The sequence below is a fragment of the Xiphophorus couchianus genome, chromosome 10, assembly GCF_001444195.1.
Source record: "Xiphophorus couchianus chromosome 10, X_couchianus-1.0, whole genome shotgun sequence".
Lineage (NCBI taxonomy): Eukaryota > Metazoa > Chordata > Actinopteri > Cyprinodontiformes > Poeciliidae > Xiphophorus > Xiphophorus couchianus.
The window spans coordinates 4232597-4258296 of record NC_040237.1 but is presented as its reverse complement, the minus strand read 5'-3'; the positions used below and the strand labels follow the sequence as shown (position 1 = coordinate 4258296).

The 25700-nt window shown below is 36.4% G+C and overlaps 1 protein-coding gene and 2 long non-coding RNA genes across 16 annotated transcripts in view; 2 read left to right on the top strand and 1 right to left on the bottom strand.

Annotated features, from left to right (window-relative positions):
• LOC114151850 (uncharacterized) overlaps positions 1-25700 on the top strand; it is a 131863-nt gene that overhangs the window by 100290 nt on the left and 5873 nt on the right. The window lies entirely within an intron of this gene.
• LOC114151845 (calcium-activated potassium channel subunit alpha-1-like) overlaps positions 17198-25700 on the bottom strand; it is a 96865-nt gene continuing 88362 nt past the window's right edge. For 12 of the 14 annotated variants that reach the window (XM_028029302.1, XM_028029300.1, XM_028029307.1 and 9 more), the window contains 2 exons: positions 24275-24303; positions 17198-20764 (listed from right to left, as the gene is read on the bottom strand). In XM_028029302.1, the coding sequence (XP_027885103.1) occupies positions 20613-20764; positions 24275-24303 (181 nt within the window). In that variant the 3' untranslated portion in view covers positions 17198-20612. Of the gene's footprint in view, positions 20765-24274; positions 24304-25686; positions 25689-25700 lie in introns of all 14 variants that reach the window. The other 2 variants (XM_028029303.1, XM_028029308.1) reach the window with 2 other exon arrangements.
• LOC114151852 (uncharacterized) lies at positions 24260-25427 on the top strand. Its single transcript, XR_003597031.1, has 2 exons — positions 24260-24626; positions 24666-25427. It is a non-coding gene; the product is annotated as an uncharacterized LOC114151852 (long non-coding RNA).

The window sequence follows — 25700 nt, the reverse complement described above, 5'->3', positions numbered from 1 at the left end:
TTTTATTTCTGTCCCCACTCTTCCCTGTTTTCTGTCTCCTTGCCACATCAAATACAAGTTTAGAGACAGAGACAAGACCCCCAGGTATTAGTTTATTAAGCATCAGGAGCTGAGATGAAATGAAAGTAATAGTGGGGACCAGAAAGCTGGGTGGGCTCCAAACATCTTAGGTAAGAGGTGACGCTTTGTTTTAGTGCTCCTGAAGGAGCAGCAACATTTGTCTTGTAGCATTTCCATAAAGGCCAGATTTGCAGATTACACAACTAGCAATTGTCCAGCTGATATATTCTGGACCTTTTGTCTGCTTCTTTGGTAAGTGACCTAATTGCTTAGCCTGTCTGTTTAGGTTGACTGCCATCTCTTGGTAGGTTTGCAGTTGTGCAATTCTCCTTCCTTGGATTAAACATCTCCACAATTGTCCTGTCTGTTGGGTTCCAGGGTCTTCATAACGTTGTTTATATAGTAAGGTTCTGATTGGAACTCACCAAAATTAAATGTTTATGTTCAATTGTGGGTCCATAGGACAACAGTATGTTGTGTTTAGGGTGGAGCTATTGTTCATGCAGTTCATTAATTGGGGGACAGAAAAACATCACTGCTTGCGACAAGCAGTAGACATAGTGTGTATTTGTTGCTGCGAAAGTATGATGATACGCTGGATTATGATGGGCCATAAAATATTGTCCTGAACCGCTTTGACCCATATCATACAGATCAGTGGAAACAAAGTGTAATAAACCTCTCAGGCTTCCACACAACAGCAGGATGTACACTGGGATTATTATTAGGCAACTTCTGAAAGCAATTGGTTGAATTGGATTTAGTGTTTGTTGCTACAACTTTCAATCTGCCCATTCTCTGCAAGGAGTCGGATTTGACTGCTTTTTCACAGAACTTACTTCCACTCATGTCCAAATATGCAACTCAGCTCTTTGGTTTAAAGTAATTTTTGTCTTTTTGTTTCCTCAGAGTCCCAAATCCAAACAATCCCAGAATCCACTAGGTTTGCTTTCACTCTGACAAAATGTGAACTCCATCTGTAATTGGTTACCATGTTTTCAGTTTAATCAGTAAATGTTGGGAAAGTTATTATTATTATTTTTGTTTTATTTTTTTATTCTAGACTTGCTTTGATAAATTGACGGAAATTCCAGACCTTTTCTGTGTGATCCCCGGCAGATGCAGGAAACACTTCCACTGGTCACAACGTGCTCGCCATCAAATACTATCTGTCTCTGGTCTCCGTGACAGCTCTCATTATTGGAGGCCACCGAATAGTTACCAACTGATAAAAGCATATCACTGTGTGCAGGAAATTGAATTCTGGAGGACATAAATTCTGATTGGGTGAGATCATAGTCTGAAGCTAATTTAAGGAAGATTAAATTAATTTCAGTGACATCCCTTCTATCTTGACGAAGTCGGAACATAACATAATGTAGCTCTGTTGCCTTGAGATAAGAGGATAGTCATTTTAGACTGGGCACACAAGAAGCTGAGGATGAAGCCCTAATCCCATTTCTACAACCATATTTTAACAGAACATGATGGAGGATACAGACTGTGTGACAGCCATTATTCAGTAAGGGGATTTTATAAGTCTTTCATTTTGGTGTGATAATTTAATTGACTGCTGACCCAAAGCCTCGGGACACAGCCTGCCGTCATACACAGCCAGCTCAGTGTTCATTTTCACAGTCACATTTCTTGTTTAGTCTCACATAAACAGTACATACTGTTTTTCAGGGAAACAAGTCGTGAAGCTTTAGCATTCACTTTGCAACACGGAGAACAAAACAATCTACAGTAGCTTGTATTTTATGAGATAGAACTACACAAAATTGCACACTAGTACACCCAGTTTTAGTTTCAGATGGCCTCAAAAAAAATCTTGTCCAAACGAGTGCCTTCAGATTCGCCTAATTAATGGAGTTCAATTGTATGTAATTTATGTTGGTATAAATTCAGCTGTTCTGTGAAGTCTCCCAATGCGAACAAGTAGAATCACAAAGACAGAGGAAGCTCCAGCCATCTTCTTTTGACTCTGATTTGCTTCCTTTTCCATCATGCTTCATTACAGTGATCATGTGTTCAGTTTGAGCCAGATTGATAGTTTTCCTCCACATGCAGCATTTTCCATGTAGGCCAAAAATGTACATTTGGTCCGCCTGTTTTGCTGCGTCTCCTGTGATGCCTGCGATAAACTGCAAACTGAATTTATTTAAATTTTCTTCTTGCTACACTTTCATTTGCGGGGAATATAACTCAAAATTGTCCTGTGAACAGATTTTCTCACCTGAGCTGTGAACCTCAACAGCTCACCCAGATCTCCTTCCTTTGGTCTCCTTTCCTGGCCTGTCCAGTTACGATCGGTGACCATGTTTTGATGTTGTGCTATAATCGTTAAATTTTCAAATGATGGATTGAACAGAGGTCTGTGAGGTTTATATAGCTTGAGATATTATTTTAACCTTCATTACTTTTTCCCTAGCCTATTTAATGTGTCCATTGCTCCTTATTAGGCTGTTTGCTAACAGAGGTGAAACTGCACAAAGTTGGACTTCTGAAACATATTGTGTAATCTTATTTAGTGGTATCAGGGTAGGGGAGATAACATTTTATCTAAAAAACATTGTTTTTATTTTATTATTATTATTTAAAAATCATGTATCTTTTTCCTTTCAATTTACATTTGTTTGTGACGTATGTTACTAACTATTGTAAACATCAGACATCTTATTATACCACATGTCTCAGTGTATGTGACTCTCATAATCTAGTAGTTTATCCCTCATACAAGCTTCTCTTGAGTGATTTTTTTTCAGCTCAAGACAGAGTCCCTTTGGTTAAACTCTCCAAATAACTAATGAATTACAGATGAACAGTGATGCAAATTAATCTTTCAGAGGTCCTTGGATAATATGGGAACCATTTAAAACTTGAATCAATAACTCTGAAGTTGAAAGCATGCAGGCGCTCAGCATGTTCGGTCACAACAAACAGAATGCAGACTGCAGACCGTCCTAAATCTCTGTGACAAGCGCAGTCATGCTAAATCAGGGAAAGTGAAAACTTAAATGCCTGCATAACTTTATCAGATGCGGCTCTGTGATTTCTCTGGGATCAGATGAATTTCAGCAAACACAACCGCGGAAATGAATGAATCATCTAAACTTCAGCTGCTTTCACCCACTGTCAGGCTGTTTTGGCTAGTAGTATTCAACATATGATTAAATATTTGTTGTAAGATTACTTAATACAGTGAAGAAAGATGTCATTAGGTTCTACATGCTTGATAAAAGTTATACTCAGTTCTAAATTTAATCAGTTTCATGTTAAATTTCTGTTTCACTATACAGTCACCATTCGGCTACCGTCGATCCTTGTGTCTTCTGGCTTCATTCTTGACTTCAGAAAAACTGAAAAACATTTGTTTATATCTCATTACTTTAAAAATCTGTATAAGTTTAGCAATGATTGGTCTATGTTAAACTGTACTCATATCAATAAGGTCACTGTGAGATTATATTAGAGTAAAACAGATACATTCATTTTAAGTATTTTTCCTTATCTTTGAGAAAAATTACTTGCAGTAAAAAAACAATAGAGCATTTTTTTCTTAACTATAAGAAAAAATTACTTCTTATAGTTAAGAAGTAACTATACAACAACATTTTTGTTATAAATTTAGGCAAATCAACTACAGAAGAGGATTAGGGCCACTGAAAAAAAAATTTATGGCCCAGAAAAAAAAAAAAATTCAGTGTCCCAGAAAAAAAAAAAATACATTTCTACGGAAGAGGATTAGGGCCACTGAAAAAAAAAAAATTATGGCCCAGAAAAAAAAAAAATCTCTGAATTCTCATGTAAAACAAACAAAAAAAAATTTCAGTGTCCCGAAAAAAAAAAAAAAAAAAAAATTTCAGTGTCCCAAAAAAAAAAAAAAAAAAAATTTCAGTGTCCCGAAAAAAAAAAAAAAAAAAAAAATTTCAGTGTCCCGAAAAAAAAAAAAAAAAAAATTTCAGTGTCCCAAAAAAAAAAAAAAAAAAAAAATTCAGGGGGCTCCGTAACTTTCAGTGCGCATAAAGATAATTTAAAAAGTGTTGCTGTTTATCTCGATCATGCCATTTGATAGTTTTTGCAATGTCTGATAGGTGCCCTCTAAACAGGACTTCCTGCACTGCATTTAATTAAAGACATATTGTGTGCAAGCAAACATAACATTTTCGACATCATTCTGCTAGAACATGAAAGTTTATTGCTGTCATAATTTTATTGTAGAGTTCTGATTTGACCTGACATTAGTCTTCAAGCTGTTACTGTGCTGATAAAAGTAAAACATACAGTTTTGTTGACATGTTTTCATTTCCCAATCCATAGTTTGTTTTGCTTTCACACTGTCATTTGAAGAAACAACGCTGATGCAAAGTTAATTATTGTTCTATGATAATCAGTTATGTACCAAATATCAATCCTTTTAAATGGGGATGCATTATGATTAATGAAAAATATAATTTTTTTTCAAACACAATGCTGTTCTGTTAAACTAAAGATATTGACAATGTATGGTTGAGATGTGAACAAAATGGCAGTACAGCAAGAATTACGTCATACGTCAATTGAACACATGAAAACCAGTTCTTTGTGAAATACAAATGAACTTCATTGTTTTGTTTACCAAGAGTTTGCATAGTAGAGTTGATACCAGATATTTATGAGCAGTTGATTAATGTAAAAAAATATATATAATAAAAAAATAAATAATAATAAAAAAAGTCATGTGCAATTTTTTTCTCACCGTCTGACGTTATAAGACAAAACTTTTCCTACTTTTTAAGGTTTTATTTGCTCTTCCTTTGAGAATGATCAGACAGGAAAGCCAGTAATGAAGCTACACAGCACAGGTCATCAGTCCGGGGCTTGAACCTGTGATGTCCACATTCAGGACTGAGGCCTCCATACATGGGTTGTGCTTTTCCACCGCACCACCCCAACGTTTCTTGTTCTAAGTTAGTTAGAATTAGCAAAATTGTATTTTCTAAATTCCAAAAAACATGAGAACATTTTTAGAGCGCTTTTGTGACTTCCTTCAAATGCAACAGTTTATATATTTTTAGCAATTATCAGGGATAACTGTCTTTTAATGCATTTAGACTATAGCTTTTAGACCTGCTCAAATGGAAAATGAGCTTAATCAACATATTGAAAACCATACCAGGAAAGTATTGGGTAAAGTAACATTTTATTAGCAAAAAGTCAGAATTGTGGTTTCTGAATTTTTTTTTTTTTTTCTTTTTTCTGGGACACAGAATTTTTTTTTTTTTTTTTTTTTGGGGACACTGAAAATTTTTTTATTTTTTTTTTGGACACTGAAATTTTTTTTTTTTTTTTTTTCGGGACTGAATTTTTTTTTTTTTTTTTTTTCGGGACACTGAAAATTTTATTTTTTTTTTTTTGGGACACTGAAATTTTTTTTTTTTTTTTTTTTCGGGACACAGAAATTTTTTTTTGTTTGTTTTACATGAGAATTCAGAGATTTTTTTTTTTCTGGGCCATAATTTTTTTTTTTCAGTGGCCCTAATCCTCTTCCGTAAATCAACACCATTATTCTAGCCTATCATTTGTTTATCTTAATGTAAATGAAGTTAGCAGTGATTAATAACGCTAAATTGTGTTCAAAAGGGGTTTTGTACAGTATTTGAACTCTTTTTGACTACTCGAGCACTTAAAGATGCTGCAAACGGGTCACTGGGTCATGTTGTTTTCACGTCATTTGGCTGTGTCACTCCTTGTCAGAGTAATGACTCCAAAAGCCTGAGAGCTGATTTCGTTATAAATGTGTTTCCTGTTAACTATAATCTAACCCTGACATGTTGGCTGTGCTTGTTTTCAATCTGTAAGAAGATAGCTAATCTGTCCCACCTGTGTGTCCATTACTTAATATTGCACAATGGTCATTATGTACTGAGGACACTCGTGTGCTGACATATAATTTGAGATGTATTATGCATAAAGTGCTTTCATGCCTTTATGATGATGTCTTTTTAATTGCCAGCACATGACTATGAATGTCCAATTCTTTCCTTACACAATCATCTTCCCTCTCCTCATGTCCCCCCCCCCCCCCCGCCCCTGATCCTCCTCTTCACCTCAGACCTGATCTGTGGATCAGCCACCATCCTCATCTGTCTCCTTCTCCCACCCTCCCTTTCCTGCACTTCATCTTTCAGAACTGTAACCTACGGTGACCAGCTGTGCAGGGAGCCCCGGAGTGTGTTTATGCTGATCTGCACTTTATCACACACAGCCTCACAGCTGGCAGCTTAACTCGGAGCGTATTCCAGCCTTTCCTGCCTCTGGCTATGTTTTTTTTTTTTTTTTTAAATGTGCTGGTCACATCCCACACCACTGCTGCTTGTTGCTCTCTCTCCAGCTGCTGCCCTGCTGTGGAAGGTGGGCTGAACTGTTAATGGCCTGTGGAGTGCAAACACCGGTGCCTACCGCTGCCTCAAGGCAGGCTTGCAGCATCCCTTCCAGGAAGAGTGCAAAACCGAACAAATGCCAGCATTCACAAGTGGGACTGCTTCATTGATGCCATACATGGTTTATCACTAGACTCTCTTGTCTTAAAGCATTGTATTTATTCTTGATACTTTCTGTTGACATGATCTTACACACTTTAAAGCTCAAATATTCTCCATAAAATAGTTTATTTTTAAAATGGAAACAAAGAGAAATTTAAATGAGAAAAGTGGCAGAGAAGTTAGTGTTAGAAGACAAACAACACATTTGTGTTCAGGTAAGCTATTTTATCTCAGCCTGTTTGATGAAAATATGGCATGAGTTGAAGGAAGTATAGTAGGACTACTGTTCCCATGATGCTCTGCTGCTTGCAATGCTATGTAAACTGTATGCAGTTTTCTGGAGCTTACATTAACATGGTCCCAGTGAGAGTTAATCTATCCATTATCTATACCTGCTTATTGTTGCAGGATCGCAGGGGACTGGTGCCTATTACCAGAGGTCATTGGGTAAGAGACGGAGTATACCCTGGACAGGTTACTAGTCCATCAAACTTTAGCTTAAACCAAAATCTTTTAACTTTTCTTTATACAATACGTGTTTGAAACACAGATTCCTTCTACATTGAAGCTTCTTGTTGCAGGAGATACACATCCTGACCTCCAATGTTTGTAAATGATTTTCAGAAGATGTTGTGCATAGCAGGATCTGAAGAGAATAAAAACATTTCTCAAATGTGTAAGTAGTGAGAGTCTTAGTTGAATTGATATATAACTTTCCATGGCTGACGGATCATCATTGTATTAATAGATTGTGACAAAACTAATGCTATCGTTACCATGGATGTATTTTCTGGGTCTTCTAAACCTGGTGACTTATTGAAACAAAATACTCTTCTTTGGTCATTTTTTTTCTCTCATTTATTGTTTTTGATCTGAAATTTAAAGTGTGAAAAATGTGGCCTTTTTGTTTTTTGAAATCAGATTCAAAGACAAATACAACAACCAGTCACGTTTTCAGTTTTTCACTGAATGAATGTGGATTGGTCTGGCAAAGACACGGCTCCTCCCAAAGCTCAGGTCTGATGATGAGTTGCCTCTTGCACTGCCGGCCTCCCGTCACCAAGCAGATTCTGTGGAACACGATCCCTCCTCTTCGTCTTCGAGGGTCCACAGTGTCCCAGCAGCCTATCAGGATGGAGAGATCTCTATCACCTCCGTTGCCTCAGAGCACCTCAAGAGGAGCTGGTACAGGCTCTCATACAAGGTGACAGCTCCTCACGCTTCGGCATTCAGATCACCTCAAGTAGCGCAAATATCGTAAAAAATGAGCACACTTCCCACCGCCGTGACCAAATTTAGATTGACTGAGGGTATCTGCAGGCCGCAGCACCCCCCATCCGCCGTCCTGTCAGAGCAGGCCTGCTGGTTACCCTCCACATGAGAGACAGAGGAGCGTGGAGACACATCAGAGGGGAAAACTGGCTGCAGACAGAAGGGGGAGGCAGAGGGGAGTGAACGCTTTGAAGCCACTGGAGGTGATGTCAAGTTTGCTTAAACTCAAGCGCGGTGTTTGAATATGCCGGCCACTAATATGGCACCAGTATCTCTGTCCTCATCTCCGTTTTCTGTCACTATGTACAATCTTGGCTCGTCTCCTCGGCTCCTGACAATGTCCTTTCACATCATGTTATTGCACCCTTGGAGCTGCAGTCAGCAAGCCGTCACTCAGCTTCTTTGTCTGAAAGTCAGGGCTGGTTTTTTGCACTTAATGCACTCAGTGCTTGTGTGAAAGAGATGGAGAATTTTCTATCTGTTTCTCTGTCAAAGAGTTATCGACAGTGGAGCCAGAATAGCTCCCACTGGTTTCTCTGGGTTTCTGACAAGTGTTATTTTGTGGAATGACGGCCTGACATCCTTTTAATAAGATCTCTTTGAGAACCAGAGTTAGGTCTTTGTTTTATTGTGTACTTTGGCATAAAAATATTCACTGTCCTTTGGTGTGTGGCTTGCAAAAAGATGCATCATATTTTTGATGCATTTCAGGTCAACTCACCCTAGATCCTTTTTGTAAATAAAGCCAAAAGCAACATTTTGTGACCATGGATTGGCAGGATACTCCCATGAAACAGTACTTTTTCTGACAGTGCTTCTTGCATTGAAAGTCAGACTTCCAGATGCTAACTTTCTGTTTTTCAGTAATGTTAAACACAACATGTCATTTTTAATTGTTTGTTATATTACAACGACTTCACTGGATTTTCCAGTCTTTGACCAAAAACAAAGTATTACATATTCTGGAAGGAGCAGTATAGTATTATATTCAGCTCCCCCTCAGTTGATTCATTGTAAATCCAACTTTCTTTGCAATTAAGGCTTCAAGTGTTTTGGTTTATGTCTCTTTCAGATTTCCACATCTAGAGACGGAAAGTTTTCCCCACCCTTTTTCAGAAAACCATCCAGGCTCCGACTGATTGATTGGAAAGCATCTGGGGACAGTAATTTTTAAGTCCCATCAAAGATTCCTAATTGGATTTAGATCTGGGCTTTGACTGGATCATTGTAATGCATGATTATTATTTAGTCTGAACCATCCATTATATCTCTCACTGTATGTTTAGCACCATTGTTCTGTTGAAAGCTGAGCCTTCAAGTCTGGTTTCAAGTCTTTTGTAGCATCTAGCAGGTATTTTTCTATGATTGTGTAATATTTAGGTTCATCACATCTCTCATTAACGCTGAGCAGTCTCTCTGCTAAACAGAAGCATTTCCACAGCATGACGTTGTCACTACCATGTTGCACTATTATAATAGAGTTTTTGTGCCACTGTAAAGTGTTGTTTAGTCAGAAAAGAAAAAAACCTCTCCCCATCTGCCACCACACTCCAGCAGTCTTGCAAGTATTGATTTGAAGCAGTTCAATTTAGTGTAGGTACTGTATATAACATTGATCCACAGCAAATGTGGTCTCTAGACACTTTTCAAAACAAAACAGATCAAATTCTTATACAGAAATATATATTCAGTTTTGATGAATCTTAAAGACAGATTCAGTTACATCTATTTCAAGTAAACAAAATCAAGTTCTGTTAAATATGTAAACAAATAAAAAAAAAAACAAGAAAAATTGCTTTAGAGGAAATCCAACCAATTGCATTGAGTCATGGGCTGTGCAGCAATCCATCAAAGCGGCTACAGAAGATGAATGGATGGAGCAGCTGTATTTATATTGAGATAAAGTCACAAACAGGTGAAATCTATTTAATAATTATGAGGATTCTAAAGGTAAATGATTGCATTGGATTTGTTTAGAAGTATAACAGTAAAGGGGAACCTCAGAAAATGAAATTTATCTTGGTGGTTGTAACATGATAAAATATACATTTAATCTGCTTCCCAAATTGTGTATTAGAGTGTTAAATTTCATGCATTTTTGAGTGAATCCAGTCAGCTGTTTGCAGTATGCAATCAACCATCCTGTCATGGCTACAGAGCAGTCAGACACAGCCCTCCAGTGTCTTCAGCTGACTCTTCTGGCCCTGTCAAGTCCTCCTTCAATCTGGGAGTTTGAGCAGTCGTGAGGAGCTTGACATGATTGCCTTTAAGCAGCCCCTCTTAGGCAGTGACACACAGCTGCAGCCAGGCACCTCTTCTGACAGTAAGAGCACCATGATGGATTGCCTTGCCAAAACTGCTGATCAAAGGAGGTTAAAGATCAGATGTGCTTCTGGATGCAGCAGGCATGTGCAATCATCACAGATGGCTTTTCCTGTTGAATTGTAGGCTCTGTTTTTAGCTGCTGAGGCTGATGGAGCTGCAGATGAACATAGTCTATTAATTACTCAAAATGTATTGAGTAGGTTTAAAAAGATGAGTAGGAATTTTAGGAATATTTTAGCTGATTGAGGGTTCAGCTGAGTCTGACCATCATATAAAATACCATATCCTCATTATTTTTTAATTTAGCATATAATATCCTTATCCTAAATGACAAGGAAAATAGGAAAAGTTTAGTCTGATTTTTAAATTTGGAGAGTGAGACAAAAGTGCTGTCAGAATCACAGCAAATAAAACCACTTTGAATATTCATACACATAAATATAAGTAAAACATCACCTCCAGGATGAGGAAGCTCTGTGCAGAAAAGAGCAGACATGTAAAAGTTTCTGACATGTGTCACGCTACCATTGAGACACAACCACTGATGTAGGTGGAGCTGACAGCATCCCAGCCACTGAAGATGGCTCTGGGACATACCAAGTTTGGTATGTGTCAGCTCTCATTGTTGTCAGGGTACATCCACTGTGAAGTCGAGATATGTTAACGGCATCATTAAAAAGGAAAAATAGTATGAAACAATCAGTTCCAAGTGGCAGGAAAACAATTTTTTTGGTCTTTTCCCCTCATTTTTTTTCTACATACTCAAGTGTAGGACGATAATGTGAGCCTTATTTAGAGTGTGTGGGCAGGGTTGATGAAAAGGTCTAGTTTTTAAAATGTGAGGTTAGTAGCTTGAAGGGATTTTTAAAGTTCAATTTTAATGTTTTGACACATTTGCATTAATGTATAGATTTTTGCTAAGCTGCCCCGGCACTGAAACATCAATACTGAACGTGTGAATAATCTTTTATGGAAAAAGCAGGAAATACAGTTATTGTTATTGATATCTTCAGTTAAAATCAGTTTATTCATATAGAGCTAATTCATGACAAATGTTGTTTCAAGGCGCTTTAGAATTAAATAGTTTATTTTAAAAAACAGTTATCAATATAGCGACAAAGATGCTAAGTTGGCAACAGTGCTTTTCCCTGGTCTGACAGAGTATGCCTTTTTACACCTGCTCCCTAAAGATGCTAATCTTCGTGTGTGGAGAAGGAAAGGAATCACAACTGGTTTCAATCATCCATCCGTCCATCTGTCTGTCCGAGGTGGGAATAGGGCCAGTCTGCTGCAGTTTTGTCAGTAAGAAACAGGTACACACTGGACAGTACCTCTGGACAGGTCAGAGGTATTGAGACAAAAAGGACAAACAACACACAGAACATGTACAGGGTGAAGACAAAAACTCTATATAAGAAAACACCAGGCTTGGAGTGGACCTTTCTTGCTGCAAGGCAACAGTCCTAATGATCTGTTAATTCAGCCCATGCCATCAAAATCTTAAATGTCTTCAAAAGCATTTTCATTGGTATGGAATTAGGCAATTAGAAATAACTCTAGTTTTCCTAAATGACCTCGAACAAGAAAAATTTAGCATGATGTCATGTCAAAAATGAGCAAATAGAAGGGGAGTTTTTCTATACTATGAAAGTAAACCTCTGATGCTATATGTTCAGGCCATAACTGATACAACCACTTGCATTTTTGGCAAGTCTCTAATCAATCACTGTTTAAACATAAACAGAGTTGATTTGTTTTATTTTCTGAATCTGTATACAAAATAAATGGGTAATATTAGAGATTTTTTAAAGTGCCATGAATTCCTTAAGATAAATTGATTGGAGAGGAAATAAGGCAGAATGAAGATGATCTGGGTCGATTTGGGAATCTCATTTCAAGGCTAGATTCACATTAATGGCATTTATCATTGAGAGGGAAGATGGTATAATTAGCTTGTCAGTCTACTTTAGGCTGAGCAGGCGCTCTTAGCGAAGAAGAATGGACTCTAAGCTCAAGGAGTTGACAGCTAGTCGATAATGCAGCAATTAATGTCATAAATAATTCTAACGCCAATTATATGAAAAGGGACATCATACTGTACACCAACCTTTTACTCCCTGTCCGTTCCTGATGTGTTCTGCATCAAACAGAAGTAGCAGGGTTTTTTTTTTTTTTCTGCGTACGTCAGACATATGATGAAGGGGGCATAAAAATCAGAAGGGCCAAGCAGGAGATTTATTTGCTGATTAAGTTCACATATAAAATATGATTTTCTTCCTCTTTGATAAAACTTTACCTGCGGTTAAAAAAACCCCAACATAAACTCTCTTTTAATCAAAATTATACCACCTTGATGTTACTGGATGTATAAAAAAAGGGCTCAGTTCATAAGGACTATGAGTAATTTAATGGCAGTAGTGGTTAAATATATCAAATGCTCCTTCTAGCCTTGGAAGGGTCAAGCCCACAGCAATATATAGAAAAGACTGTGATGGCTGAAGGTTGCCTCAACTTGTTCTGCATAATGCATGAATCCTGTAACTCTCTCTGACTCCAATCTTCTACACCAGAACCTTGGGATGAAAATTTTACTAAGTAAATCAACAAGTATGCTGGCATTTCTATTAACCTCCAGTGAGTGAACTGACAGAAACATGAATCACAGAGAATGATATCGTACAAATTGTAAATCATCTTTACAACTTTGGCTTAGAAGTAATGTTATGGGATGTTGCCATCTGTTTGTCATTTGCTACAGGTTATTTTCTTTAAGAAATTTTTTTTTAAATGTGCAGAAGAAAAATTGAAAACAGAAAAAATAGGCGCTAAATCCCTGAAACTTAATGTAAAATTAAGCCTCGGATCTGGTTGTACCCACTTGTCGGCAGCCACGGTTGTACCCCTGGTAACTACTACTTTTATCGTTACCAATTCTGAATTTCTCTGCTGTCGGACAGTAAGCGGGATTTTTATTCAAATCCCCCTTACTCAAACTTTTTGTTTTAGCTTTTTTAAAATCCTGATGTACTACTTAAACTACTGCAAACCACTATTCAATATTCTTATCCACTGAACTGCACTGCATCCTGTCACTGATCACCACCCTGGAAGTTATAAGTCATTTAGTTTCATCATTGGTGATCAGATCCTTCTATTATGTGTCATCCCCATTTTGCAGCCTGTTTGTCGGCCTTGCAAGAACTCAGTTCTATTCTTCATTTGTAGGATTTTAGTTTTGGTAAATATCATTGTCAATGTGAGGCTCCCATCCTTCTATCTGTACCTGGCTCATGTCGGAATGGCACCCTGGCAGTTAGCCATATTGTCTATGCTAAATTATAAATTAGCCGAAAGCTTTACTTTAGACTATATAGACTATAAGCATGCATGAGAACAAAGTAAATGAAGCAAGTTATCCTTTATTTGTTAGAGAACATTAAAAGGTCCATATTTTAACCAGGTCTTGCAAGACAGATTGCATTGGAGAATGGTGATCCATCCTTACAACAGTAATTAAATTCTTATCTTTCTCTGTTTTTAATGCTGAGGGCACATTATCTTTCTTTCTGATATACGTTATATTGACACAACCATGCAAAAAAAGAGAAATAGATTTAGTCCTAACAACAAAAAATGTTAGATTTTTCTCAATTTAAATGCAGTTTTTAAGAGTCTTAGTGTACAAAACCTTACCATCCCTCATTTCAGTATCAAAGGGGAAACTAATATAAAATGTATATGGCCCTCGGCACAAAGGATGGCGCTGCAACTCAGTAGGGGAAGAAATGTGCTAAAAGCTTGGAACATCTGTGTAAACACATGGCTTTTTTCCAACCATGTAGACACTGTTCTCGTACCCTTAAGATAGATGTCCAAGGCAATATAGCTTGCCCTGTGGCAATACAGGAATGGCTTTGAACATCTGAAAAACACCGAGCTTCAAGCAGCATCCACTTTAATATTCCAGCCTGATTCTTAAAAAGAGATGGATTTAAACAATGGCTTTTATTTGACTCAATTAGGAGGTGAACCACCAGAAGGTGGAGGTGATTATTACAAACAATATTTGTAAATATTAAACAAACAAATATTGTTTAATATTTAGATTTACAAGTTTCCTATGCAGTCTTGAAAAGTGTGGAATTTGATTATCTTCCATGTCTGGGATTTATGAGTATAGAAAATATCATTAAATCTATACTTTATTCCCTATCTCAGTGTTTAAAAGTGCTATTTATTTTATTCATCCCTTCTTTCATTGTGTCCTTCATTGCCTTCTTCTTTCTTAGTGTCATTCCTTGTATCTTTCTTTACTAATGTCCACTTTTTGTCATCTTTCCTTTCTTTACTCCATTCCTTATGTTTTTCTTCTTACTTTCTATTCTTCCTTTTTTGTGTCCTTCTGTCTTCCTTGTATTTTTTAGATTCTCGCTGTCTTTGTTTCTTTCATTACTTGTGTCTTACCTCGTTTCAACCCTTCCTTTCATCTTATCTTTTTTTCCTTGTCCTATTTTCCTTTGTTTTCATCCTTTCTTCTTTTCCTGTTTCTCATGATTGCCTTTCTCCTTTACTTCCCCTTGTCCTTTTTCCCTTCTTTGTGTCCTCTGCTTTTCTTATATTCTACGTTCCTTCCTTTCTTTCCTTCGTGTCTTAACTTCCTTCATTTATTCCTTCCTTCCTTTCTTTCTTTTCATTATCTTTTTCTTTTCCCCTTCATTGTGTCCTACCTCATCCTCATCCCTTTTGTGGTTTTCCTTTTCATCATCATTTCCATCTTTACTCCCTTCCTTTCTTCCTTGTGATCTTCTTCTTTGCTGCCTTTATTCTTCAGTCCTTTGTTTTCTTCCTTCCTGACTGCCTGACCCTGGTTTATCCAGGTTCCACATTTAAGGTCAACCCATTGTAAAAAAAAAAAAATCTTCCATATATTTATAGTGCATTTTGGTATTTTGAATTTTAAAATAATCTTAAAAGACTGAGAACTGTGGGGGAAAAAATCTATCTTCTGGAATATATCTGGAATATGAATTTTTCTGATAAAAACATGTGGGAGCCCTAAATTTACTGGGATAGGAAAAGGCACATTCAAACACAACAACAAAGATAGAACCTTCTGCCTTTGTTGTTGTTTAATTCTGTTAATAGCCCAAGGTAAAGATTTATCTGCTCTTGTCAATTTACCTCAGCCTCAATATAAAGCACCAAGGTCACTTTTCCTCGCCTGGCCCACAGGATTAAATTGTCATGTCTCTCTAATAGGCAGCACAGGGAATCATTAGTCCAGCTCAGCTGCCTGACTGATGGGCATTTCAGTCCAATCATGGGAGTGTGCAGCTACAGGCCAGCCAATATTGACACTGTGTCAGGACTGAGAGGGGACGCCTTAATCAGCCAGGACACTCTCTGCATTGATTTGACAAGCTGCCGTAATGACCCCTTTGTTTTGGTAAAGAATCACTGCTTATCCGGGCTGGCATTGATGCACTTGGAAGGCTGCATTGTCATGGAAACTATTATCACCCGTATAAGCTGGGCAAAAGAATGGTCTTCAGAGGCAACTGTGGATTTTTGTGTTTGTTTAACTTTTTCACATTTTCTCACATGAAAGCCATCAACTTTGATGTGTTTCATTATATGATAGACCAATGCAAAATAGCTCATATTTATGAAGTGGAAGGAAAATTACCTTAGTCTTTAAAATGTGCTTTTCTTTTAAAAATGTGACATGCACTAGTACACAACCCCTTTACTTTGATACCCCAAAATGAAGTCAAATTTAATTAAATGACTCGCCTATGTCTAAAATAATATAAGACACTTTAAAACACTATAAACACTATAAACTTTCTGTGTAGATCTTTCGAGAACATTACTGGACAAACAGTGTCTTTAAGACCAAAGACCAGATTGTGTAGAAGTTTAAGACAATATCTCAATCCTTGAACATTTCAAACTTAATAGAACTTATTTTAAACTAACAGGCTGGGTAAGGAGACCATTGAGGTGGAAAAATCTGTCAGCAAAATATTTATTGTTTTTGAGTTTCACAAATTTGACCCTTTGTGAACGATTGGCAAGAAGAAAGCCTTATGACATTTTGGTAAAAGTTTGCCACAAACCATGTAGAGAAAATGGAACACTAAAACAAATCACTCTGGTCAGATAAGACCAGAAATTGAAATTTTAGACCTACATGCAAAACCTGATGTAATATATAAAGTTTTTGAGTGTGGTAGCCATAGTTACTATGGAACAGTTTTGATCAAAGCATATTTAAGTGCTAGAATAGCCTAGTCAAAGTCTATGTATTTGAAAATCTGTGATAGAGCTTGATAATTAAAGTTCACAGATGCTCTCTATATAATCTTACTGAGCTTGAGCCTTTTTGCAAAGAGAAATGGGCCCAGAATGATAGTCTCTGGATGTGCCAGGCTGGTAGACCTAAGGTTTTATGAAAGTCTCGACTCACTGGGGTTTCACTGCTCTATTCATGTCTACTGCATAAAATCCAGATGTAATATATTCAATTTTGGAGTTTTATGATAGATGTGAAGATGTTTATAGCCCTTGAACTTTTACAAGGCATTGCATTTATAGCAATTCCTTGTGTAAAATACCTCCCCTTTAGCGCAGGTATTGTTGATAGCTGATCTTAGAGGATGGCTGGATGTGTTTGTTTACTAAAATGAGGTGACACAGCCGCTGGCAGCAGGATCTGGAAAATCAGCCGCCTCTCTGGGAGGTGTTAGACTGTAAATGTTATTGGCATGCTGACAGTCTCCCACAATGCCACAGTGTGTAAAATCGTTAACAAGCAACATAATGGGCGCACTCTTTCCCCAAGGTGAGGACGTGGGGTGTTTTTATCAGCCTTTTATCCTTAGAGTTCAGAGAGACATTATTTGATCTGCTTAGATATCAGACACAAACCTCCTGTTCTTCTTATACTGTCCATCTGTTTCAGTGATGTGCATTTAATTATAAAAGAGAAAAATCTGTAAAGGCTTAACAACTCATTCGATAAAACACCATACATCTGCTTTTAATTTGTGAAAATACAAAATGAAATCATGTACAATTTATGTACAATCAAATTTATACAAGACGATAATGTTATTTCTGCGTATAGTGACGTAGATATCAAATCAGGACTATCGTTTGATGAGTGAATGTGCTAAAAAGTGCATAAAATAAATACAAGCAATGCTGAATGCATCTCAACACCACAGGTACCGTCAAACAGGAACACGCTACAAAGAAATACTTTACATTAAGTTTTACAGATTTACATGAAATACATTGTTTTGCGACGGTGGTGGAAGCTGTTTTTAAGACGTTTGAGAGTTGAATTACTGACAGTAAGAAAGCAAAACTAGAAGCCTCTTTTCGCAGCAGTGGGTCTTTGTGGAGTCCTCCGTTGGCTTCAGCACTGCCTGGCACATTACTGGCACAGAGGAATGGATAGCTCAGATTGTCTCTATGCCAGTAAAACTGTCACAAACCTGGTGTTTTGTCCTTCAACATCCAACACAAATCCTAAGATAGGCCATCTGTGGATTCAGAATGTCACGGACTAATGTTATTACTTTCTATCTTCATGGATACTAAAGTAAAGTGACAATAGTGCCAATATAGCTGTGTTCCATTATTTAAATAAGACATGATTTCTGAGAGTAAAACAACCATATTTGCTGATATTGTTGATCATTATTGATTTATCAGAATTCTTGTTTTTGGACACAAACCCGTTTTTATGATAGAGCTGTTTGACGAGCATCCATGCAATGAAGCGATCATGGCATTAAGATTGGTCATGGAGTACATTCAAGTTTCCTCATTGCCTCCAAGACAATCCTGTGTCAGGCAGTGCTTACAGCCAAAGGAGGACTTAAAGATGCCCACGTCATGCGATATGTGGCTTTAAAAAAATATCAACTCATCTGCATACTTGGAATATTGTGCCATGCTCTGTTATAGAAACTGTCAATGGTATTGTGTGCTAATGAATAGATCTCAGGAACAAAAAAACAGCTCTATCATAAAAAAGTTACTTTTTGTTTCATTTGTGGTATTTTGGGAGTTTTGGTTTGCATAAGAAAGCATTTAAAACATTTACAGACTTGAAAAGGCAAAGATAAGACAAGTACATGTGTATAGAGATAAGGCTAGAGCCATATGCCATTTCAGTATGGACACTGGCCGATGTTAACCATCACAAATGTTGTGAATTAGCTCCAAATGGCAAAGAAACCATTGAGAGTCATGCTGCGCACCACTTGCACTTGGAATCCTTGGATGTTGAGTTAAAAAACTAAATGTGACAAGTCCTGAACTTGGAATATCCAGGAGAAAAGTTGTGGGTTTCTTATTAACACCAACCACCACAAACATGGCTGCCATGCTTGCTAAACATTGGGAAAGCTTTAGTGAAAAACATTTATTTTTCAGTTTTGACTTGATCAGTCACCCCCAGAATGTTACATTTCTACAGAATATATTGCAGTGTTTTATGCATAAAATAGAGAGCAAATTCATTGTTGTTTCCTACTTCTACCAGTAGGTATCATGTTCATGAAGCTCACAGTTAACAAGCCCCACGGAATCAATCATAAACATATCCAAGTGTTCCCATCTTCTCTCTTTTTACTTACTTACTTACTTTATGGATAATGTAGGTGGAGTGCATACCCAAGTAATAAAACATTACAAGTATATTTCTCTCTGTTGGTAAGTACTTTTGATATATGTTGGAGATAACAATATAAACAATATAAATGTTCAAATCTTGCTTTTAATTTAACTGTATATTTTCAGAAGACTCTGAATTTACACCATATATTCTTGATTATAATTATGATACCCTTTTGTGCCTATTGGCTCTAACAGAATAACAGTTTGATGATCATACAACATTACTTTGAACCACATTTAGTGTGACCTGTATATTTTTTTGTATTATTGAATACAAAAATACACAAATGTGAGAGAACATAAAAAAAATAAAATACCGTGTGCACACCCTATACTATTGCTTTATTGAGCCAGCTTTTGATTTATCTCCAGTTATTTTAGGGACAGTTTAATTCTTAGACTTTCAGAATATTTGCGCATTTACATCCTTGTGCTAAAGCCATAGTTTGTAGAGAGGTTAAAAGGGATCAGAACTGTCTCATTTCACAAATTATCACTCAGGAAAAAAAAATGTATTGCTAATTTCAGATGTGGAAAGCTGAAAATGAATCACAATGTGGTTCAGCCAATTTTCTGTTTTCCAGTGAGCACACCTGTGTAGCAGAAGTTTTAAATTGTATAATATAGTATAAAATGTATCATTTCAACTAATTAGATTTTCTGTTAAATTGCACATGATAAATGTCACCTTGAAGGTAGAAAAAGTTTGGAAGTGATTTATCATGAGGTAATTAAAACGTAAATTATCAACCACTGTTCACTGCTGTATAAGTTAAGATCTTTAAAAAAATGGAAATATAGTTCCAATGCACCTGTTGCTTTAGAAAATGTCTGAATAAATTTGGGTTACACAAAGCGCAAAACTGCAAAAGCATCAAATAATGAAAGGTCAAAAAATCCAAAACCTGCTGCTCGCATTAGGAACAATGCTATTCTCATAAAAAACACTCAGTTAGTGCTTTCTTTAGCTCATAATATTATTTGGCTCATTTTGAGAATGTTTAAAAGTTTTTATCAACTACTTACTGTGTATATAAAACTGTTCAGTATTTCTTCTACTATTAATGGTTTTTGCAGCAATGTAGCTGCAGCTCAGGTGCGTTGTTGCTCCCTATAGGTGAATTGATAAATTGCAAACCTGTCCTCCTGACCCTTGAACTGATTATATCTCCCCACCATTTCAAAAATTTACCCACTTTAGGCCAGTGCCAATTTTCATCCCTTACTGGATTTCCGACTCCTGTGGTAAATGGGGCGCAGCATCAGTCCTCAACAATGCCACTGTGGTGGTGGATGGGTGTGGGGGTGCAGCTGGATGTGAAATACACATTCTAACAAACTGTACAGAATACTTTAACCAGACTCAAATGCAGTAGCAGTAGTTGTTCATGTACAGCTTAAAAGGCAACTTTTACAACTATAGTAATTTATCCAGCAGGGCTTATAATTGCCTATGGTTATGCTCTTGCTCAAGTGACCCTCATTCCTCAAAATAAAGTGAAAAAGCAAAGAAAAAAAACCCCGTCATGGAGTCTGGTCACTGCTGTGCAAACTGAAAGTTGAGTGGTGGTTAGGATTGTCTTTATGTTTCTACATCAGCTCAGATGTTACATTGCTGCAAAGATGAAGGAAGAAAAGCAGTTTGTCTTGCTGATAAATGATCCAAGGTCCACACTGACACCCACTCAATATGTCCTGTTGGAGGTCCAGTTGTCCAGGTGTCAGGGTGAGGTCCGGAGCTCAGCACTCATCCTCTGCTTCTCTGATGGGTGGGATCAAGCTACTGGTGGATTTATTGTGACCGACTGGTTTGATGGCGAGAGTATTCACAGGATTGATCTGTATGGTCCTCAGGTGGGTATTCTCTGGTTCATCTGTAAACCGTGTCTTTTCTGAGAACCAAAATCATACAGAGACAAAGAAGGAGGGGGGACATCAGACCATTAATACTACACACGTGTGTTTGGATTTCAGTCAGTGTTTTTACATGCATACAGAGGTGAAGGTGAAAGTTGTACATAAAAAAAAATGCAAGGATCTAGAGCAGGGGTGCCCAAAGTTGGTCCTCGAGGGCCTTGCAGGCATCTTGCGTGTTTTAGTTCTCTCCCTGGTTAAACGCACCTGGCTCAAATGATGGCTCATTAGAGGCCTAAGAAGAACACCGACATGCTGAAATAGTTGTTACTATCACCAGATAGAGAACTAAAACATGCAGGATGCCTGCAAGGCCCTCGAGGACCAACTTTGGGCACCACTGATCTATAGCACAGGTGTCAAACTCCAGTCCAGGAGGGCCACTTCCCTGCAACTTTTAGATGTGCCTCTGCTGCACCACACCTGAATAGAATAATTAGGTCATGAGTAAGCCTCTACACAAGAAGGAGGTAATCAAGCCATTTCATCCCAGTGTTTTGTATCTGTGACACATCTTAAAACTGCAGGATAGTGGCCCTTGAGGACTGGAGTTTAACACCCCTGATCTAGAGGAATTCTAACATGAGTACCAGTAATACGTATTACTCGCATAAGTCTTCAATAATCCTTTAAACAGCCCGACTCTCTTCTAAAATCCTAAAGTGGTCTTTTCAAAAAACCTTTCAAAGAATTCTAAGATTTATTGATCAAAGGCTAAGCTAAAGCTTTGGAAATATGTTTAGTTGTAAATAAATAGGCATATTCCTATAATAATGGCCTACATGATTATTTTTTCCTATTTTAAGGAGGTGACAATATGTAGCTTTTCATAATGCTCATCAACTTGTCCTCCAAACTGTTTTTATTAAAATATGTATTAAAGGTACATATAAATAAATAAAATATCAAAGTTGATTTATTTCAGTAATTTAGTTAAAAAAGTGAACCTCATACTATACAGATTTATGACACACAAAGCGATATTTCAAGATTTATTTCAGTTAACTTTGATAATTATGGCTTCCTGCTTATGAAAACTCGTACAAAATTACAATTTACCCAGGACTAATAAAAAAAAAGAAAATAACTGGATGGTGTGCCTGTCTACTGCACAATAAATGCTCCTTTTGCATTAATTATTGCATCAATGCTTTGATAAAACACAATGAACTAGCCCCAGCAGATGACACAGCTCCCAGAGCTGTGTCATCACCAGACATCACCGGATATTTATGCTCTTGAAGCACTGGCAGACTTTGTTTAAAATTTCTCTGCAGGGTGGACTTGTGCCTGATTCTTGATTTCCTTTTTCTCATACATGCTTCCTTCCACTAAACCTTCCAGTAATTTGATGTACACAGTGTTCTGTGAACAGCCAGCTTCTCAGCTTCTATCCATCAGTTGCCTGCTTGATAACTGTTAGGTCAGTAGTCTTTCCTATGATTGCGTTGGGCATAAAATTTGTATTAAAAATATGCTTTTTTTATTGGTCTTGATAAATTCAAATTTTCAGAGGAACTTAATTTGTGATTTCATTAGCTTCAAAGCAAGATTATTAAAATGAACAGAAATGCATACTTATTCTGAAATATATCACTGTGTGTGTAATGAATCTTTACACCATCTGAATTACAAATTTTGAAGTGAACTAGTTCAATAGTTAAGAAAGGTTAAGAATAGTCAAAAGTTAAGAAATTAACTTTTTGATATTATTTCTAACTTTTTTTTTTAGATGGAGCTCTGTATTGCCTTTAAACATGCTGTTTTGTTTTCTCTACAGAAGTGCAGCTCACCAATTAATATAGTATATTCAATAACACTTTTTATATGATGTTCTTGAAAAAAGTTTGCTTTTCCAGAACTGTTGAACAGTCATGGGGAAACCTAGATGTATATAAATCAGATGCAGAGCATCAGAAATGCTTAACCTTAGAGAAGCTATCGTTGAACCCCAAGAATGTAGCAACTGTTACAGTCCAAGCAATGTGAAGTCCATAATTCTGTGATGAGAATGATTATTGACATGTGAGAAAAGACATCTTTGAGACCCAACAGATTTCAGTCAGCTTTTTCTTTGTTAGTTAATAACATTAAAAACAAGAAAACACTGAATGAGTATAGATAATTTAACAGGGATACCAGGATTTTTGTCCATACATATAATATCTCATGGTAGTATAGAAGTTGTGATTTGAGGTTGAGTTGCAGCTTTAGGATTTGAGTACTTTGAACTCCTTGAGTTGATCAAGAAACGGTTTATATGCCAAAGTATTCTAAAGCCAAATGTGACATCATCCATCCAGGATAAAATTGGATTGTGCAACAGGACAATAATCCCAAGACAACATGAATTGCATAATAAAATACCCCAACTGACAATGTTGAAGGACCTTAATAGAGCTGTCTATGAATGAATGTGTGCACACTTAAAGGAAATGGTGCAAAGTTGATGAAGTCACACAGAAAATGACACACTGAGTAATTCTTGTTAAATGTGTAATTACACCTATTTTCACATTACCAGTCATGACAGTCTTCGTTTTCCCAGGACTGCATACTTGGATAGTACAAAGTTTGAGAGGCATGTCAAACTTTTGTTTGAATGCAGTTTTAATTAAAGTAATCAACACAGGTGCCTTTCAATAAATTAGAACATTGTTGAAAATCTAATTATTCAAGATATCAGTTCAGAAAACTCATGTACACAAAGAACTATTTCAAGAATTTATTTCTCTTATTTTGATGATCATGGCTTACTGCTAATGTAAACCCCTATATTAAGTTTTCCAGAAAATGATTAAAGACAAGTAAAATTATATATATATATATATATATATATATATATATATATATATAAATGTTGCGTTATGGCCTAAAAGAATCAGAGGGAAGACTTCTGACTTGACATTTGTCCAATCACTTGTCAAATAGTCATTGACAAAAAGGGTAAGCAACAAAAGGTTATCGCTAAAGAAGCTGGCTATAATTTGAAAGCTGTATTTAAATTAGACGTTTAGTGGAAGGAAAGCAATTGTGATAAGAATAGGATAACCAATGATTTCCATTTTAAATCTATGTATAATAAACTTTAAAAATTAGCTTTTATCTCTGAATTATAACTGAAATACACAAACTTTTCTAAGACATTTTAATTGATTAAGTTGCACCTGTATGTTTGGTAGGTCCACAGGCATGCGTTTTCATTAACATTATTTAGCAGCAAAGTTGTAGTGGTACACTTCATTCACATGTCAGCAAATACATGTTTTCAATGATACAACATCAAACATCAAGTGATAAAATGCAAATTAACATCAAACCGTTTGCTTGCAAACACACTGTCTAGAGTCAAATCTAAAGTGAGATGTGGTGCATGTGTCATAATAATCATGCACCCCTGATGCATATTTAGAGGGCAAAATGTCAACAAGGACAGGACCGTGCTCAGAAAATGAATTAACATCATGCAGAATTATTTATCTCCATACCTTGGCCAACTCTATTGATCCTTGTTGCACTTCAGAAAAAGAAAGTAGTACACTATATGTAAGCTAAATGGATTTATTAATAACAGAAAACTGTGCAGCATGATGATAAGCAAAAAAAAAAAAGGTATGTGAATGTATTACATATGAACATAGAACAGGTTAAAAGGAGGTTATAATTATCTCAACAGAAAATAAACAAACTATGTTAGAAGATTTTGGTTTGCTGTTATAACCCCTCTATTTTTCTGTACTAAGCAGCTTTCTGTTTTTCATGAAAGTTGCTTAAGAATGGAATGAAAAAAATTGTGGAACAGACAGCAACTATACCAAGCATGCTACATGTGTATAGCATGTATATAGTACACCCTATTATAGTATAGCATGTGTATAGCTGAACTCAGACAAGCACAGGAATTATTCAAGAATATCTTTTTCAAAATGAGAAATATAAGATTGCATGATTATTTTTAATTCCGAGTGTTCTATCACCAACTGTAATACGAGAAAAGGAAAGAAAGTTAAAATACATAATAGTATATACAATACCTCCAACATCTCTGCTACTGAATGTCTTCAAGAGAACTTTTTAAAAATGATCATAATTAATCGCTTAATAGCAAATAAAAGTAGGCTTCTCACCTCATTTCAAAAATATTCAACAGAGTTGAGGGCATTTCAGAAGCTTAACGTTAGCCTGCTATAGCTGTTCCAAACAGTTTGTTGTCAATCTTTCTTCTGCTGCATGTGTAAAGTGTTGTCTTTGTCAATCAGAAAATATCCACAATAAATTGACACTTGTGCACACAATAATTATTTTTTAAGTTTACCATTTTTGCCATGTGATCAGTCCACCCTGCAAAAGGAACTGCTCAAACAGATCATAAAAACTCTAAATGTATTTGACTTTAAAGCCGATGAGAGTAAACCTTTGACCGGTACAGAACATACACTGCTCAACCAGTATATGGTGCAGGGTTAAAGTATAAGGACAGTTTTTTTTGTTGCTCATTAATGTTCCTCATGTTTCTGTACTTCAGAGAGAAAAATTATGTGGCGAGAAAGATTGAGTTGAAGTTATTCAAACTAGGTTTTTGAAAGTTTCCAGTACCAATTCCAGGCTTCATCTGCTAATGTTAAAATTTTAATTTTATGTGATAAAATAACACAAAATATTGTAACATTTTTAAGTGAACTGAAATAATATGTGCTAAAATTATTTACATAATAAAACTATGAAAAATGTATACAGACACACTGTATATGTCTTTTATAGGTCAAGTCATTTAGTTAACAGTCTCTAGTGTGATGTCAGAATAAATTACTTTAATTTGTGAATATATTTTTTCTTTTCAGCTTCTCTAAAATCAGGTTAAAGAGTCAAAATCTCAGTAAGTTTTTGCAATCACTGTTACTTCTGTTCCACCAC